The 19,896-nt window shown below is 33.6% G+C and overlaps 1 protein-coding gene across 4 annotated transcripts in view; it reads right to left on the minus strand.

Annotated features, from left to right (window-relative positions):
• The window catches only part of CSMD3 (CUB and Sushi multiple domains 3), a 712,079-nt gene that overhangs the window by 237,530 nt on the left and 454,653 nt on the right, over nt 1–19,896 (minus strand). For all 4 annotated transcript variants that reach the window (XM_066990669.1, XM_066990670.1, XM_066990673.1 and 1 more), the window contains 4 exons: nt 10,699–10,855; nt 5,958–6,149; nt 2,293–2,419; nt 1,470–1,672 (listed from right to left, as the gene is read on the minus strand). In XM_066990669.1, the coding sequence (XP_066846770.1) occupies nt 1,470–1,672; nt 2,293–2,419; nt 5,958–6,149; nt 10,699–10,855 (679 nt within the window). The remainder of the gene's footprint in view (nt 1–1,469; nt 1,673–2,292; nt 2,420–5,957; nt 6,150–10,698; nt 10,856–19,896) is intronic.

A 19,896-nucleotide genomic window follows, 5' to 3' on the forward strand; every position in this document is an offset into this window, starting at 1 on the left:
ATCCTGGCCTGCATCAAGAGGAGTGTGGACAGCAAGTTGAGAGAGGTGATCCTCCCCTTCTACTCAGCTCTGTGGAGGCCACACCTGGAATATTGTGTCCAATTCTGGGCTTCCCAGTACAAGAGGAATGTAGAACTTCTAGAGAGGGTCCAGCATAGAGCCACAAAGACGATTAAGGCATTGGAGTATCTGTTTTATGAGGAAGGACTAAGTGAGATGGGCCTATTTAGCCTAGTGAAGAGGAGATTGAGAGGGGATCTTATCAACCTCTTTAAATACTTGGGGGGACAATCTAAACAGGATGGGGCCAAACTCTTCTCAGTGGTGGCCAGTGATAGGACAAGGGGTGATGGGTATAAATTGAACTGCAGGAGGTTTCATTGCCATCTGAGGAAGAACTTCATTACAGTTCAGGTGACAGAGCAGTGAAACAGGCTGCCCAGAGAGGTTGTGGAGTCTCCTTCTTTGGAGATATTCAAAACCCGCCTGGATGCGATCCTGTGTAATATGCTCTAGGTGATCCTGCCTGGCCGGGGGGTTGGACTACATGATCTCTGGAGGTCCCTTCCAACCTCAAGCATCCTGTGATTCTGTGAATTAAAAACTTTATTCATGGCTCCAATAAAAGAGAATAGAAGCACTCTTTCACTACAAGTTAACTATATTTTACTTTGTCCTCTCATTCACACACCTGATTCTTCCTTCAAATCACTGTGTGTGTATCTGCATGCATTTTTCATACACATAGAAAGAATGACGTTAGGGGGAAAAAGGACTTATACAAATATCAAAAACAGAAAGCACAACAATGTTAATAATGCTACCATTAAAAGTATGAGTCTCTGTATCAACCTATATTAGAAACATTGCTTCTGCTAGACAAAATGATATTATGAGATGAGATCTTGCTATACTTGAAAAATATATATACTTCATTGATCAGCAGTGAGGTCAAAATGGACCTTATTTAATGATTTCTTCCATTTCAACATGAAAAGTGTCTAAAAAGATTTAATAACAGTTAAATAAGTGTTTAGGTTTGTCACCATGCTGCCAGTTTGATTAATCCAATAAGATGAAAGAAATAGTGCTAGAAGACAAAAAGGACACTACTGTTCCTGCAGTGCTATTTCCTGTTTCATCCTATACAAGTGCAACAGGAATTAAAATTCTGTACATATGTCTCTGAAAGCAGAAACTCTTATTGATTAGAAAAGGATGAAGTCATTAACATGCTTACAACACCTCCTTTGTGAAAAACGCTAGTCATAATTATAGTATTCCTATGCTTTCCCAGCTGGTCTTGAAATAAAGCCAAATTAGTAAGTGACATGGATTTTTATTTATTCATTTTAGATAAAAACATAGCTTTAGAACAAATCTGATAGTTTGGACCAGCTCTTTCCCTACTGAAGTTAAAAATGGTGTCACCAATTTCAGCATAATAATAAATAAATCCATCAACTTACTTGAAAACTGTATGGCAAACCCAGATTTGCTGATATAAAAATCTGTGTCAAATTGGATAGTTACTATGTTGAGTGTACTGTGAATGCCTTCGGGAACAAGAGATCCACTAATTTCCTTGAGTAACATCTCGTTCTCAGGTGGTCCATCCCAAACTCGTAGAATATCATGTGATGCCTCAGTATCAAATGCAAGAAACTGAAGGCTGTAAGAACACCATGATTTTATTGTCATTTTCACATTATTTAACAATGTATCTTTAGCAAAACGAAAACAACTAAGAAAGCAAATAAACTTTGATTTCCAAGTTTAATTTTTTTCACAATATTTTTATATCTTTATCATTGGATGCATAAAAGATAAAAACAGAAATATATTTGAAAGCTAAATTCTTTTGCAACTAGTATTTGACTTTTGTGAACCATGAAATGAATACATATTGCTTTAGCCATTCAAGTAATATATAAGCATCCACAGACTTTTCAGATTTTTTTTTTCTTAAAACAGTATTATGAACTGCATAATTTCATTCTCATTATTATTATTGTTTTTAAACCAGATTTCCAATTAATATTTTGTATATATTTTTGCAAATATTAACAAAAAAAAAAAAGCAAGTAATTTTAAGGTCTGATCTTCATCAGACAACATTTATTGAAAAATAGTTTCAACACAAGACTACGTATCGAAGCTTAGAATAAGAAAAATACTGTTCCTGAGCTGCATCTTAAGTCCTAAATCCCTTTCTTCCTCAGCTATACAGGCAAGATTGCTTATTATATAAACAAAAAGATTTGTTATAATTGTAAGATTCATTTTCAGTACCTGACAATATTTCCTGGGTCTACTTCAATCACCCACATGCAACGCAGATTATTATCATAGGGAAAGGGATAGCCAGGAGATAAGATTCTTCCTGATGATTCTCCTTTAAAACGCCCTCCACATTCAGCTGATGAAAACACCATTACATAATGTTACAGATAGCTTTCTATGTGAGCAATCAATGATAAGATCTACTCCCTTGCTAAATAAGTAACACAGCTGAAACACAACACACCTGACTGTATGTCCCAAGATTGTATGACAACATATAAGATCTTCAAGTACTTTGAGAAACAAACCTGTAAATGTGTTTCTACTTGAGTATTTTTGTATTTTCCTTTCATATCTATGTTCTTTCTAATAATTTTGGACACACAATAATTAAAAAGTATACCACGTTTAATGAAAGAAACAAGGATTGTTACTTAAAACGAGAAACAAACAAAACCACAAGAACACAATGTCACTCTAAAACAGTCAGATAAAATTAATAAAACTGCAAAGGAATAAGTAGGAAATAAAAAAAAAAAAAAGGAAAAAAGAAGAGAGAAAACATACTAAATTAAAGCAGGCTATTCAGAGAGAAAATCAGACTTTCAGTTTAAAAAAAAAAAAAAGAAAAAAAAAATTAAGACTTCTTACCTGAGACTTGTTCTCATAGTGAAGCTATAATATTTCTTAGAGGATAATAGATGGTAAGTAGATCCCTGTTAGTTGGCATCAGCCAGCCAATTAATAAGCAAAATTTTATCATAATCTAGATACCTAATCTATGAGATTTTTATTTTATTTTTTAATCCCTTAGTCCTTTAAAGTTTTCTTATTCCCCCTTCCTTCCTTTTAAAAGTTCCTCTAATGCTTTCTCTCTTGTGAAGTCCAAAGCCAAAATACTGTTTTGATTAGATCTCTCTGGATAGTTCAACTGCAGTTTTATTTTGATTTAGTATCACCTAAAATATTTAGTTGACACATTTATTATGATTTGTGAATTTCCTGATAAAATATAATTGAAATCATACTCTTGAAGGATTTTCCTGAAATAATAAAAACATTTTTTTTAGAGACAGGTGGCTTTTCATATCTTTTTAAACATTCTGCCAATCTGTTAATTCCTAAAATCTTTTAAAAATAATTAAAAATAAAATAGTAGTTATTCAACTCATATGGTAGGATAGTCTATTATTCTTCTAATGGGGTAAGGATATAAATAAATTACACAATAAAGAAAAAAGTGTTCATTGGCAAATAATGAAATAAAAAATTAATTACATTTTGTCCAGGACCATTGAACAATGGTAAATTTATAAATTCTAATTTTCACAGAGGATTACTGGTTTGTTTTTTATTTGGATTTTAGAAGGTCCCTCTCTCCCCAGTGGTTTATTTCCTCCTCTTCAGCAAGTTACAGCTCCCTAGTTTTGCTGGTTGCTGACTCAGCCATGACAGTAGTGACTTCTCAGAAAGCAGAATCCTCACAGGTGGCAGTGAGAAGTAACAGAGCAAAACACCTTTTATCTTCCTTCTCCAGTTTGCTCACTGTGAAGACAATCCTAATTAAGAATCTTAATTCTCTCAGAATGTCAATTTTAGAGATTCAAGGATTTCAAGTTAAAGGAAATATTTAGTAATCTTTATATCTTCTTGCAAATTCAGTGGATAGTACTCTGTACTATGTTCACTATGTTTAAGATTTATGATTACTAGAACTGTTTTTTTTTTTTTTTTTAAGTGTAGTTGTGCCTCATGTTTTGTGATTTTGCATCACACATGGTACTGTGAACTGGATGGATAAGTAACTTCTTTTAACATCAGACTACATAGATGTGTTCAGAATAACATTAATTTGAAACTGAACAAATTTACACTATAGAGCAGTTCACATTCTAAACAGGTTCATCTACACAAAACATTTAAGACTAATTATAATGCAGTTTTCACAAAGAGTCTGGTGACAGCGCAAAAGATGGTTGCTTAATTTCTTTAATTTTTTAAAAGATGGTGATCTGAGTTGGACAGTGAATCAGTATTAAAATGAAAAAGAATATGAAGACCATCAGGATGTGCAGCATATCATCATTTTTAACAGAGGACGAGTCTCACCTGTGGATTTCAGTTTACTGAATTTTTTTGTTAGTTTATACCAATTCTAAATCTGATTCACTTCGTAATCCAAAGGTGGCCAAACTTTTCAGTTATATGCATCTATGTTGGAGAGGGCCAGCTGAATAATTAAATCCCAAGACAATTTGTATTAGTCATTTTCGGACCTTCTTCCAAACTTCCTTCTTCCAAGGGGACAACAGTGTTTATCTCTTAACCATGAGCTGTTCTAGAGATCCCCTTCCTGTAGCCCTTCTAGATGTAAATATATATGATGTTTTGAATATTTGCTTAGAATATAAGGATGCTGAATCTCCCACAGTTGGTGAAAATAGTGCACAGTACACAAATAGATCATTAATCATTAGAAACGTGAATAGCCTTAGGCAGATTTACCTTGATCTGTTTTAAAATTAAGCAAGAACCCATTTATTTGTGTTACTAAGGTGATATATCCTATGATTTTTAATGTTTAGTAATAGAACTGAAAATATTATTTATTGCTGAAACTTTCATTTTCAACTTTCTTGGACCATCACATTTTATCTTATATATATATATATATTTTTTTTTTAACTTCCATCATATGTTCTCTCTATGCCTCCTAGTTGCTGCTTGCACTTTCCAGTGCCATGCTTTCCTCCTAATTCTACTGTTTCAAATATTCCAAATAATGTAGAAATTAGTTATCATTGGGAATATTCAAAGGCTTATCACAAATTTGGGACTTAAGCATTTATTCTTTAATAACTACTTTCAGAGAACTGTTCGGTTCTTGTTTGTTGTATATATATGTTGTTTTATCAGCTTTATCTCTTGATAAAGATATGCCAAAATACATTGTTTTCTGTCAAACTTAAATCTGAGAACAAAATGCATCTCATCCCTTGCTTCCCCTATTCACTCATTCCTCATTTCCTCTAAAAGATGATGAGAAAAAAAAAGAAGAAAATTACTAGAGTAGTTTAGTCTTATGTTATTTTTGCTTTCTCAAGAAAAGAATTGTAGGTACCCGCACAACTTATAGTTACTGTAATACTGTAATAAAGTGTATAATAATGTGTTGTTATTCATCACAGCAACATTACAGAAGTGATAAAAATACAATATGCCTCCATAGATCTTAGTATCTTTATGTTTTTATTTTAATTTATTTTGTAATATTTATATGTTAATATATGAAAAGCTTTTTCTAGTGTAATGTTATTTAGATACAGTTAGGGAAAACTAATTTTATAACCCATCGTTAAAATTATATGGTCCTGATTAAGCTTTTTATGTCATCTATTTGCTGACTTTAACAAGACATTTACATATTAGAAATTTCATTATGCATGTTTAATGATTATTTTTTTTTTCTTTCTTTCTTTCCTTTTTTAACCCCAAAAAAGGTAGCACCACTCACATAGACTTAGGTAAGGTCTAGTTAAATAGATCTGCCAAGGTGCATGTATATTCATGTCTTCGCAAAACATAAGAGTATTTTTTTTTTACTTTTTTATATTCAGATAGCAGTTTAAGTAAAGAAAGAAAGTAAAAAATAAAAAAATAAAAAAGTATACTACCAATACATGACGGCAGAGGATAGTCCCATGCCCTTCTTTCTCCAGTCATACACTTTAGAAGGCTACTTCCATGGAGTGTGTAACCTGGATTACATCCATAAATTATAGTGCTTCCAGCAAAATGACCTTGGTCACTGATTTTATATCCAAACTGTGGCACACCAGGGTCTTCACAATGTGAAAGCTCAAAACCTGCAGTAGGAATAACAAATTGTAGTTAAAAAATCAAACATAAATACATTGATGAAAAATATGATTTTCTGTTTTCTAGCAGAAATCAAGTATTTTAGAATTCAGGCAGCAATATATTTAAGGTTTCTTTTCTGTTTCTAAATAGTCTAAGTAGGATAATTGTCTATACCCCTCTGTCATACTTGAGAGTATAACTATTACCCTCAAGCTGAGCCTGCCAACCAAAGTGTTGTAACGTTTCCTTCTAAAAGCTCAGTTAAAGACTGAGGAGGGAATTCATGATAATTATCAATCAGTTCTGAAATGATATTATAATTTATAAAACGGTAGTTAAAATGACTGCCTGTTTATTTTGATGACATTCTAGTTTGTGAATGGACATTTATAGGCTCATAAACAAGCCTTCAAAGGAGATTTGTTATTGCGCACATTAACACCAGTGGCAGAATAGCACCTATGGCACCAAAGAAATAGTTGCATTCATAAATCCCTACCCTAATCCTGCTTTCAATAGTTTGTAAATTTAATCACTAAATGCAGGAGGCAACGATGATGATGATGATAGAGTGGATTCAAGCCAAAGATTCGGACACTTTAGAGAATTAAAGCTGTGGAGCAAGACCTAGATTGACCGAAACATTATACATAAGTATAACATTATGGGGAAACATATGGGGAGACATAACCTATTATCTGGGCAAAAGACTCTCTACTCCAAATAAGTTTCCTGTTATTAACTGAGAAGCAGTTCAAAACCTCTTTGTTCAAAAACAAATATATTTTAACAATATCATGCAGCTCAAACTGAGTGTAGCTAAAAAAGACACTTTGTGTCAGTTTGACATTCCTTTATGTAGCTGACATGGGAGCGAACGAAGGGCTTTTCATATCTGCCTTGTTAATTGAAATCATTTACACAGTATTTGTCCAGCTGGCCAACAGTCGATACAGTTGGTAGCCTTTCATCATCTCTCCTCAGGTACTGAATCATTACTACTGATTGATTGAAAAAAAGTTCAGTATTTTATTTTACACACAAAATGGTTCAGGTTGGATACGGCTGTTTGCTCACATGAGGAAAAAAGTAGGTCAAATGCTATATCTTCACAGTTCTTCCTTCAGCTCATTTCACGTCTCACTGAAAATGGCTTACCTCCTGAAGAGCCTCCACAACCTCTGAGCTGAACTTTTATCAGTCCTAGCTGAGATATTGTTTCCCAGTATAGACCACACTGCAGAATCTCTAGAAGAGGCTAATGTGAAGCCCATGTGAAGAACCTTTTCTATATTGCCAAACTATATACTTATTGACCAGTTAGAATTTCCTGTTTTCTAAGAGAAAATGTTGATCATAGTGCGTGAAAAGAAGTTAAAATGTCTTGATCCCTGAGATGTCCTCATATCTGGACAGCCTACTTATAGATAAAGCACAAAAGTAGTCTTTTTGATTGATCACTTCCTTCTTAAGGTTGAGGAGAAAAACAAACAAACAAACAAACAAACAACAACAACAAAAACCCACATGTAATTCCATTGCCTAAGCGTAGGTACTAGCAGTGTTTCAGGAGCCCCAAGTGTAGGAACTACTGGAGAGAGTCCAGTGAAGGACCCCTGAGATGATTAATGGACTAGAGCATATCTCAGATGAGGAAAGGTTGAGATAGCTGGGGCTATTCATCCTGGAGGAGAGAAGGCCCAGGGGGTCTTTAGCCATGTGTATAAATCTAAAGAGAAGGAATATAAAAGAATTGGAACATACTTTGTATGTATGGGATTAAGTTTTTTTCATTGTGGTCATTTTTTTCATATGGTGCTGTGGTGTAGGTTTACCAAACCGGTGTTGATAGTATACCAAATCTTTCTGCAATTGCTAAGCATGGAGGCCTTCTCTGTTCCTCACTCTGCCCCACCATGGAGTAAGCTGAGGGTGGGCAAGAAGTTGGGAGGGGTACAGCCAGGACAGCTGAACCCAACTGACCAAAGACATATTCCATTCCACATAGTGTAATACTGAGCAATAAAGCTATTTTTTATAATCTTTCCAAAGAGGTCACTGTTTAGAGACTGGCTGGGAACTGGTCTGTTTGTGGGAGGTGATGAGTGAACTACCTTTACACTGCTTTTTGTTTTTCTCTTTCCTATACAACTCACTCCAAAAGTTTTTCTCACTTCTGCTCCTCCAGTTCTGTCCTATGTCAACCATTCTGTAATACTTTTGTACCAATATTAGGTGGGCAATATTACAATTAATGAAGGGAGTGCAACTATGATAATCAATTCCATGCTATCTGATCTCTTCTGTTAAGGGGAGTATTTGTGAAGTAAGTTATTCATCCTATTTAATTTAGGATGTCTAAGAAACTAGCATGTATCCCATGCAGTTTCCCAGTGAAGTACATATTTACAAAAGAAGGTTCAGCACAGTTCAGACTAACAACTATTCATTCAGGCTAGGAAAGTATATTCTATGAAAACACTAAGAATGCATCAGTAAGTATGCAAAAGACAGGAAATGTTAATTATAACATTGAATTTACCTATATAAATAAGATAAAATGAAATATTGTGACACTAGCATAGTGACACAACACCGAAGAGACCTATTTTTAATCATACAGTACAGTTCTATAATATCAGAGGCATATTTACATGGCATATTACATGGCATATTTAAACAACTTTGACCTCAAAAATAATTACATACCTTTGCAGTATCTTGAAATATTTTACTTTCACTCTGCTAGACTTAAAATAGTTTTATGAGAATTAGTTTTAAAAGAATGACAGAGATGTTTTTGAAACAAAATATTTTGAACAGGTGAAAATGAATGACAGAGGAAGAAAGAAGGATTATGAGATAGAATTTCCTCATAAGAATGTTCTGCATGCTAAAACCTGTTTTATATAGGTGAAGGATAATTCAGTAATGACAAAATTATACATAAAAGAAGTCACATACACCATGTGCCAATAGACACATGTAACTATTGCCATGTGATAAACAAGATGAATATAGCTGTTTCCTGTATACACTCTAAGCCAGAGATCTGAAAAGATTTAACCTCTTCTAATCTCTAGAGTTTAATTTTGTCAATTGACATAGAGATAAAAAAGATTTGTTTGGAAAGTTTCTTAATCATTTGGGTTCCAAACTGGACTGTTTTAAACAATAATCCAAACTAAGAAATTGCTAGTCTAATGCTAAGTTTGTATTGTATATGAGACTTAAAATATAGAATTTATTTTACATATAAAAAGTCTTTATGAAACATTAGTTTTCAAATTTAAAACTACTCACCTGCTTAAATACTTTTATGTGCTCATACCCTTACTTGAAAATTATCCTACTGTTTCCTTACTATTTCCAAGACTGAAAAAAATTTCAAAATAGCCCTCCAGAAAAACACAGAGATTTAAGTATCATACTAGACAAAGCACTCTGTTTAACATCTTTATCAATGACGGACAGCGAGATCGAGTGCACCCTCAGCAAGTTTCCTGATAACGCCAAGCTGTGTGGTGCGGTTGACGTGGTAGAGGGAAGCAATGCCATCCAGAGGGACCTGGACAGGCTTCAGAGGTGGGCCTGTACAAACCTCATGAAGTTCAACAAGGCCAAACGTGAAGTCCTGCACCTGGGCTGGGGTAATCCCAAGCACATATACAGGCTGGGCAGAGAATGGGTTGAGAGCAGCTCTGAGGAGAAGAACCTGGGGGTGTTGGTGGATGAGAAGCTCAACATGAGCCAACAATGTGTGCTTGCAGCCCAGAATGGCAACTGTATCCTAGGCTGCAACAAAAGAAGCAGGGACAGCAGGTTAAGGAAGGTGATTCTCCACCTCTGTCTTGCTCTCGTAAGTCCCAATCCCAGCTCTGGGGCTCCCAGCATGTGAATGACTTAGACATATTATAAGGAGTCCAGAGGAGGGCTACAAAGATGATCAAGGAGCTGGAGTACCTCTCCTATAACTGGGGTAGTTAGGGTTTTTAAGCCTGCAGAAGAGAAGGATTTGTGGAGACCTTATAGTAGTCTTCCAGTACCTTAAGGGGGCCTACAGGAAAGCAGGAGAGGGACTCTTTGTCAAGGAGTGGAGGAGATAAGGTAACATTTTTAAACTGAAAGAGGATGGATTTAGATTAGATATTATGAAGAAATTCTTCACTCAGAGAGTGGTGAAGCACTGGAACAGATTGCCAAGAGAAGTTGTGGATGCCCCATCCCTGGAAGCGTCCAAGGCCAGGTTGGATGGGTCTTTGAGCAACCTCATCTGGGTATCCCTGTCCATGGCAGAGGGTTGGAATTAGATGATCTTTAAGGTCTCTTTCAGTACAAACCATTCTATGATTCTATAATTCTGTGATACCCTCAAAGCAAGATTTTAGTATGTTGTTTACAGGAGTTTTTGAGACAAAATTATAAAAGTAGTTTATTTTGATGAGTGAAGTGTGATTTGCTGTTGATTTTATCATTTGACTTTGGACTGCATTTTTATCTTATGAATTTTCATTCCTTCAAAATCGTAAATCTGTTATTTTCTCAAGTACTTACTGGTATACACAAGTTGAAAACCTTCATCAGTGCCCTCCATGTCTGAGTTAAATTCCAACCATAAATGATTTGAAGTACTACTTAGTGTCAGTCCTCTTAATGATGCGCCAGTATATGCACCCAGCAGGTGAGCAGTATTGTCTTTGCCATCATAGATCTGTAAAACAAATATGACATTTACAGTTACTAAAAAAATAAATGCTTATATTTGATTTCCAAAATAACTTGGTACATTTCAATTAAGTGGGAGGATAGCTCTGCCAAGGGAGATATATTGCTAGTCAATCCAGAGTACTCTTCAGATATGCTGCTTGCCTCTGTTCAATTAAGTTGATTTAATTGTGGTTATTTTTCAAATGCACAATTTGAAATATGTCAGTTTTTTTTGTTGTTGTTTTGTTTTTTGGTTAAAAATAAAAGTGGGCAGAGTTGCCATATCAGCTCAATGTTTTTGAACATCTGTGTTTTCTCTTACGCTGCCAATACTGTAGTGCTAGTCACAGACTTTCAGCAAACAACTGTTTTGTGTTTTTTGTGTATGCCTCAAGTCACTGAGGTGGCCCAACAGAAAAGCTAGCACCTCCCCAGTTTTGACTTATAAAATAAACTTTTCTTTTTCTTTTTCCTGTGTAAAGAGAGAGGTTTAAATACAACTAGAAAGTAAAAGGAGACTAGGAAATAAGAATAAAATAAATAGTATAACTGCTTCTGTAATTTTAAAGAGTAATGTAATATATATGTAAATTGGAATACAGAACATTTATTATTTGTTTTTCTTCAAGAGTTGAAATGGAAAGTTCTATCAGACTACTAAATATATAAAACAATCTTTTAATAATACTTAGTAAATTTCCTCACAAGTTTTGTTGCTCTAAAACATCACTGGTCATTGCATTCCTGTAATTCTTTATAATAGTTAAGCTATAATTTAACAGTGGTTGCTAACCCAAGCACTATATCTTGTAGGACTTGTTTATTGACTTCTATAATCACTAAAACTTTGAAAAATGGGCATTAAAAAAAACTCTTGCAAATCTAAAATCTGAACTCTAAATAAATTTCAAGTTGCAATACAGGGAGGTTATAAAGCTTTTCTAAATAAACATGGAATTGTCTCCAGTTCTAAATAAGATCTAATTGTATTAATTTGAAATGTAATCAAAGCTTGCATTTGTAAACAGGAATTTATACCAGAATAAAATCAAAACAAATACACCAGCAATAGTAGTAAGGCAACAAAGTGAATATAAACTATGATTTCTGTTCCCCATCTGTCAGACTTGTACACTTAAGTTCTCTTTTGCAGAAATTCTCATGTCTAGCAAAAAGAAAGACTTTTTATTTAATGATATGCTAAAATAAAACAAATCAAGCCATTTTTAGCCACCTCTAATCAATAAGTAATTGTACAGCAGTTTAAGAAGCACTGCCAAATGACTTGGCTTCATTCCTTGGTTTTACTGAAAAAAGCAAATAAATTCCAAAGAAATATCACACTTAAATGCTAATGTCTTTACATGGAGCAAAAAATAAGAAATTAAAGCAAAACAAGGTACAATTAATGGTTATCAAGTAGAAAGTACTTTAAAAATATATAATAACATTAATATGGATATCTTGCATAATTTTATTTAAAGCTTCTTTAAAACTCAAGTGAGATAAGTAGTCAAACAGGACCAGAAAAAAGCAACAGAAAATTACTTCTGAAATGGACTTTGTTCTGTTTCAGAAACTGAAAGAAGGTCAATTCCAGGAGAATTACTGCTATCCTGCAGTGATATTTACTTTATGACAGACTTAAAGAAAACTCAGCTTGTATTTGATGCTCTTTCTCCTAATCGCACCAAGCTACTTATTAACTAACAACACCCAAGGATTCAGGATTTATTTTATTTTTAAACACGGCATAACAGTAATCCATTTTTGGCCATGTGTGTGAATCAATAAATTAATCAAAAGAAGCTATTAATAAGATCATAGAATCATAGAATCATAAAATATTCCAAGTTAGAAGGGTCCCACAAAGGTAATCGAGCCTAACTTCTGGCTCCACACAGGACCACCCAAAAATCAGCCCCACATGTCTGAGAGTGTTGTCCAAATGCTTCTTGAATTCCAGCAGGCTCAGTGCTATGACCACTTCTCTGGGGAGCCTGTTCCAGTGCCTGATCACCCTCTCACCTTTCCCTAATACCCAACCTGAACCTCCCCTGTCCCAGCTCCATGCCATTCCCTCAGGTCCTACCACTGGTCACCAGAGAGCAGAGATCAGCGCCTGCCTCTCTGCTCTCCCTGGTGATGAAGCTGTAGGCTGAAGTGAGGTCGCCCCTATATTCTCTTCTCTAAGCTGAACAAACCAAGTGACCTCAGCTGCTACTCATAAATCTTGCTGTGTAGACTTTTCGTCATCTTTGTTGCCCTCCTTTGGACACAATCTAATAGTTTTATATCATTCTTATATCGTGGCTCCCAAAACTGCACACACTATTCAAGATGAGGCCAAACCAGTGCAGTTACACGAACTATTCTTAAAGGCTTGCCAGAACTTCCCAGAAGACACTTCATGATACAAATTTTCTTCACGTTAGTTTCCCCACACATACTCTATTGCAAATTTTGTTAGCTGTACTACCATACTAAACCTTTCCCTTTGACACTGTTTATTGTGAACACTGGAATTTCTTCAGTGTTAACAGTAATTCTGCTTTATGGACTAACTAGATGCCTCACTCTAAAATATCTCCAAGCCTATGTCATTTCAATGAAGGAACAAAAATTAAAGTACTCTAACACTTCTGAAACTCTCATTCTTTGTATAGGAGAAATACTTTTAGGTGAGGGAGAGATGTGATTCATTTGAATATGAAATTTAGCCTTTTTTTTTTTTCTGACTTTTAAATATCCAAAGTAACATATATGCCTCTTCTTGTGACAGTAGGAGCTCCTTTAGTACAATAAATGGATGCATTTTTGTAGTATAATTCTTTATTTAAGTCACATTGTCTTTCTTACAATTCATTCAATTACTCCGAACTAAATACAGATTTCTAGACCTAATTTAAATGATATCATTTATGCATTATATTCCAAATCTACCACTTTTAATAGCGTATTTAAGTTGCAAAGAAAGTCATAGCAGCCTGCATTCTTCTGAGATTTGCAGACCCAGCATTGTCTTTCCAACCTTCCTAACATAGATGGGCATTTTGTTTAGGATTTTGAATGAGTTAGTAATTCAGCATCAGAATTTGATCCAGAGGAAAATCTGATTATCTGGGGATTAAGATAGCATTATTATCTTATTTTTAATATAGGAACATTCATTTTCATTGGCCTTACCAGCACTTTGGGGTTTGCATCACTTGGATAATGTATGGCCCAGAATAATCATTACAAAATATGAGTTCATTGGTTGTATTTTCCAATGTCATCCTGTAGCACTAATGCAAAGATAATTGATCCATGACTGTATAATGTATGAATAACCCAATAACAAGCCTTTCAGAAAACAGAGGTCCAGATTTATCAGGTATTTAAAGGCCTGATTTGTTAAATGATTAATTCATACAGATGAGCAAAAGCACAGAAAAAAATGCATTATTATTCCTAATATCATAATGCTACTTTGAAATATTACAGAGGAGGATGCTAGCAGGGAACTATGTCTATATAAATGTAATTTGAACTGAGAGATGTACAGTTTATTTGGGGGGAGGAGGAAGGAGGGCATTTTTTTATGCTTTCCAGGGACTCCATTATAAATAAATTTAAAATGGAAATTAATGTGTTTTTTTTTATTATTATTATTTTTTTTCTACCAGCTTATTTTACCTTACTGTGTAAAATTTTACCAATGGAATAGTATAGAGTGAATTTATTACATTTGTGCATTTTAATCAACTTTTTTGAGGCTTGCCATAGAAACATAAAAGGCATATGGATATGAAGATCTGTGCATTTATAAAGAGAAGAAACAACATAAAATCAGCAGCTCAGAGCTGAGGTTGTCAACACCTTGTCAAATATATCATTTATATCACATGCAAATGGAAGCACTAATATAAAGACAGAAATAGGGCCCATATGTTTCGACTTTTTCCACTTTTGCATTTATTACCTATTTCATACTCATGTTTTCAGTATGATATTGCTAAGAGGATTATGATAGCACGCGTGGAAATTCTTAAAAAACAAATTAGAAAAAAATATACAAACATTACCTCCCTTTAAAGTCTTTGCATAAAATCCTTCAAAAACTGAATGGTGCACACATTTCCAAGCTATCCCACAGGCTAGAGAGCAAACAAATGCAGTAAAACTGAATTATACAAATTGTGCAGGCACCCAAAATAAGAGTGCTGAGCCAAACACTGGGGAAATTAAAATAAATATATAAATAACAATGCCAGTTCCTCTCTGTGGTTTACTGATACTGTTCCCTGCCTGTTGCTGCACAGTGTTTTGAAAGAAGTTAAAAGACAGACTCTTTCATTGCAGTATCAAAAATAATTCTTGAAGTTATTTTTTCCTCTGAGGTACAATCCCATCTGGCACATCAGCTCTCACTCTACATTTTGCCAAGCAAAAGCACATCACATGATCAAGGACAGTGAAAGCTGTCATTCACCGTAGAGGTCTCTGTGTGTGCTTAACCTTTCTCTTGCTGCTGCGTGTCATCTGCCATCTATGAAATGTAATGACATGCTGTTATACAAATTTTCAGAAGAACAAAATTATATTCAAAAACAAGGGCATTGTAGCATTATAATAATAATAATTATTATGCTTTCATTAGGATTTTTATATAGTGTTCTTCATGTTTAACTGTGGACTGCTTCTTTTTCTCCAATAGATATAACACCCAATTAGACAAAACTCTAGACTTACCATGAAACATTTTTCATCTAAAATGTTTCATCTTTTTTCAACACCTAAAATGTTGATTCTTGACACTATATCTTTCTGCCTAACTCCTTAAGATCTTATTTCTTAGTGTCATTGCACACAAGATGATTTTCCATTTCTGGCAAAAATGAAACTCCTGAATCAGCGCGTGTTGATTTTGTTTCAAAAAGGAGATGAGTGGGTGGAATCACCCAAATTTTGAGTGGTCTTCAGAAACTTTTAATGAAATGTATGCTATTTATAATATGCTATTATATTGTTATATATAAAAAAAAACAAAAAAAAAAAACAAAACTTTATTATAAGACATTCTTGGTCAATATATCTACTACAAAGCAACAACAAAAAACACCACCAACAATAAAATAATTATTATTATTATTATTATTATTATTATTATTATTATTATTATTATTATTATTATTATTTTCTTTCCATTTAAGTTCTCTTCCTTCTCTGGATATATTCAAGACCCGTCTGGACGCCTACCTGGGCAACTTGCTCTAGGGAATCTGCTTTGACCGGCGGGTTGGACCCGATGGTCTCTCAAGGTCCCTTCCAACATCTACAATTCTGTGATTCACACATAGTGTTCCTTTCTTTAGGTTCATTTATGGAACCTGCCTGCATTTTTGTGTTTCGTTTGTTTTTTAAAATATTAACAGAAAACTACTCTCCTCATTAATCAGTACCACACTTTTTTTTTTTTAATTTATGTTGAAATCTATTGAAAATAAAGAAAACAATCATAACTGTGTTCAGAATTCAATTTTAATGAGTTGTCTTTCTCCTGCTAAATTAGAAAATCATATTAGCGGATCTTTGACATAAAATAATACTGCCTACTTTCAACTCATTTCAACACAAATAAAGCTTTCACTTACAACAATAAACTATTCAGACAAATAGGATAATGCCAATTCTGTTTCTGTACAAATCTGAAGAAATTGCTTACACCTAACAGACTACAGAGCTCAATGGCAAAACCAGCGAATGGAGCTAAATGCAGGAAGAAAAGCAGATACAGACCTCATACTTTGGAAAGCAAATATTCTTTTTCCTGCCTCCCACACAGGCAGGAAATTGTGGAAATAATTCAGTGCACAAACTCAGTTATCATAACAATTACAAAGAAGGAAACAACTGTTTTACAGTTTCTAATATTAATATTTAATGAGTTGGCATATAGTGACTGTACACATCTTAAATTTTCATATCCTTTCATGAAACTGTCATCAATACTAAATTAATATATGACAGTATGAAAAGCAGGTGATAGTCCTATAAACAACAACAATAAAAGGAACTTTGTATTTCCTATAGCTTAAAAAAAAAAAAAAAAAAAAAGTCGCTAGAGATCTAGAGCTGCTACAGCCATAAGAGAATTGCATACTAAATGAAGCAAATGAAAAACAACGATATCTTCTGAATCCTTTGTTCTATACCAGTTCAAAATTGGTAAACGATAGCTCCTCCTTCTTCATTGGGCAAGTAACAGCAAGGGTGATGATTTATTTGTGTCAAATATGTTTCCCTCTAATGTGGTATTCCCCAGTCCAACTGTTTCATTGATTCATTCATGGTGCTCATCAGGCATAAATTTGTTCCACAGTCAGTTAATTTACATGGCAACCAACTGACCCCGTGACTTGATTAAACATGAGTACCAAAAATTTAGGAGAATATTCAGTTAATTCAGACTTTAAATGGAATCTATCTGCCTGGCTCTAGTAATCTAAAATATTAGCTCATAGAAATAGTATCTTTGCCATTTTTTTTCAGGTATTAAGTCTGAAGAATGGAGATTAATGCATTATCCATTTTTTCACCAGTTTTTAGCTAAAAGACTGACATTGTATTGGGAAATATTATTGGATTGCTTTATTTTTGAAGCATTCATTTCCTTCAGGGAAAGAAAGCCGTGTCCTGATGTTAAATATCATTGTTAAATATCTTCCAAATGGTGAATTACTTGCATCACATCATTCTTTGCCTTACTTCTTGACTTGCCTCAAAGATTTCTTAGGGTTCGGCCAAGGTATTCATATTTATATACATTTACAAAGTAGTGATATAAATATTAAATAGGTGTACAGTATTTCTTCACTATTACTTATTCACATAAAACTAAAATTACAGTAAAACCCTAATGCCCTACTCCAGTAGTGAACAGTATATTCTTCACAGACAGACAAATAGGCAAATTAGGAAGTATTTTCTCTTTTTTTCATTTTAGATTCCAGCTCCGTAAAAATAAGAGGAACTTCTTGTGAACGTCTTTAAAGATGTTTTACTGAGATTAACGTGAATCAGTCTAAGAGAATAAGAGCACATATGTAGATAATCAAGCCTGCGTTCCTGATCTTGAACATATTAACAGAAAATACTAGTCATATTCCCAAGTCAAACATACACCAAATCTTACAGTGATTCTTTTTCAGAACCTGGATTTGAGCAGTAATTCATAAGATGATAAAGATCAAAAGAAAAATTCAGAACCAGTACCATGAAAAAAATTCTGGAATGTGTAACTGATGCTTTGTACTTCCTGAAACAGGCACCTGGAAAAAGAGTCTGATGGGATTAAGGCAATTTGTAAAAGCTTCATTGGAGAGATTAGGCAAGAAAGGGTTCAACAGATATTCTTTCCCAGGGGTGGAGGGCCTCTTGCTACAATGTCACACAGACTGAAAAAAAAAAAAGATAATTATAATAAAGAGTACCTCTTGCATTTTTATTTATTTTTTATTTTTTATATTTTTAATTAGATTAGGAGGAACTTTGGCTCATTATAATTCAAGGCTGCTGACCTGAAATACAAAATACTCTAATTACTTTCATCTTCCAAAGATACTACATTCATCTTACAGACACAGCCACAAAACACAGAAAATATTTCAGCCATTTACATCAGAGTGTAATGGCATCACCTCTTTTATGATTAAGTTGATACCTCTCCTAAGTTCTCATTAATTGAGTAGCAATATTAAAATGAAATTTATTTTATAAACCTATAAGTTAATGTTTTCTAGTTAAACATCTGTAGTGCATATGGTTGGAATGGCACTTAAGAAAACTTAAGTGAATAGATACTATAAAGACTGCATGTGCATTAAATGGTTAATTAAGATTTAAAAAAAAAAAAGAAAAAATCTTTGAACTGCTTGAAAGTTTGTATTTACATGCGAAAAAGTCTTGAGGAAAATGTATCCATAAACTTTTAATGGACAAGGATAAAAATGTGAACAGAGATACTAGAATAGTGATTTCTGGACACAAGGAGTCCAGTTCAAATATAAGAGTGGACTTCAAGTCTTATGCTAACGTTGGGTAACTTAAAGAAATTTCTGTAACTTCACTACTTTTTCTGCTTCACTGAAAAAGTCTCAGACTGAAAAATTACATATCAGCATACATGATTTGGATGTTTTACTGTTAACTAAAAAAAAAAAAAAAAGCTTTTTTTTTGCCATGTTATTTATATGCTAATGAATACTAAGACTTTCAATTTTTTTTTTCCTTTATCAATTGAAACATTGAAAGACATCTACTCAGTTATGATGCAAGCAATAAAACTAAACTAAAATAAATATACTTGTGCTTTTTATTAACTAGTAAAATAAACTAATTAAACTAAAAGTTAACTAATTAATGTGCATTTTATTCTGTTAATATTTGCTTTAGTTTGTTTTGCCTTTGTTTTGTTTCAACACAAAATACTTATTTTTATTTAAAACCATATTTAATTTTGTATATAGCTTTTTCTTGCTGCTGATTTCATTTTCATTAGGTTGCTTAGGTGTGCTGATGCCTCAGCCGTAATTAACTTCTCTTTGAAGTGCTTATGTCTGGCAATTTATGACAGAAATCCTAACCTAACGCTTAGATGACTGAAGTTAATAAATCCCAGCACCGATTCTTAGAGATAAATCTTACCATAACCCTTTTTATTTTGATAATTAAATAGCAGAATCTGGCAGAAAAACAGTTTTTATTAATCAAACATGATTGGCATGGTACTCTTACTCCTTTGATTTCTGAGGGGCATATTTAATTAAATTGAGTATTCTGAAAAATTAGACAATTAGTTCATCCCTTATTGCATTTAGATTGCATGTGCTAAAAGACACCTTGATCATCATCAAAATTAAATATATAGTTGGCTAAGCAATATATTAATTTGGAAATATGTACTTGACAAATACAATAATAACATCTCTGTACAAAACATGTTACTGAATTTATGAAGGGCAGTAAGTCTATAAAAATTTGGAAGGTTCTAATATCCTTTTT

This window comes from Anser cygnoides, chromosome 2, assembly GCF_040182565.1.
Source record: "Anser cygnoides isolate HZ-2024a breed goose chromosome 2, Taihu_goose_T2T_genome, whole genome shotgun sequence".
NCBI lineage: Eukaryota > Metazoa > Chordata > Aves > Anseriformes > Anatidae > Anser > Anser cygnoides.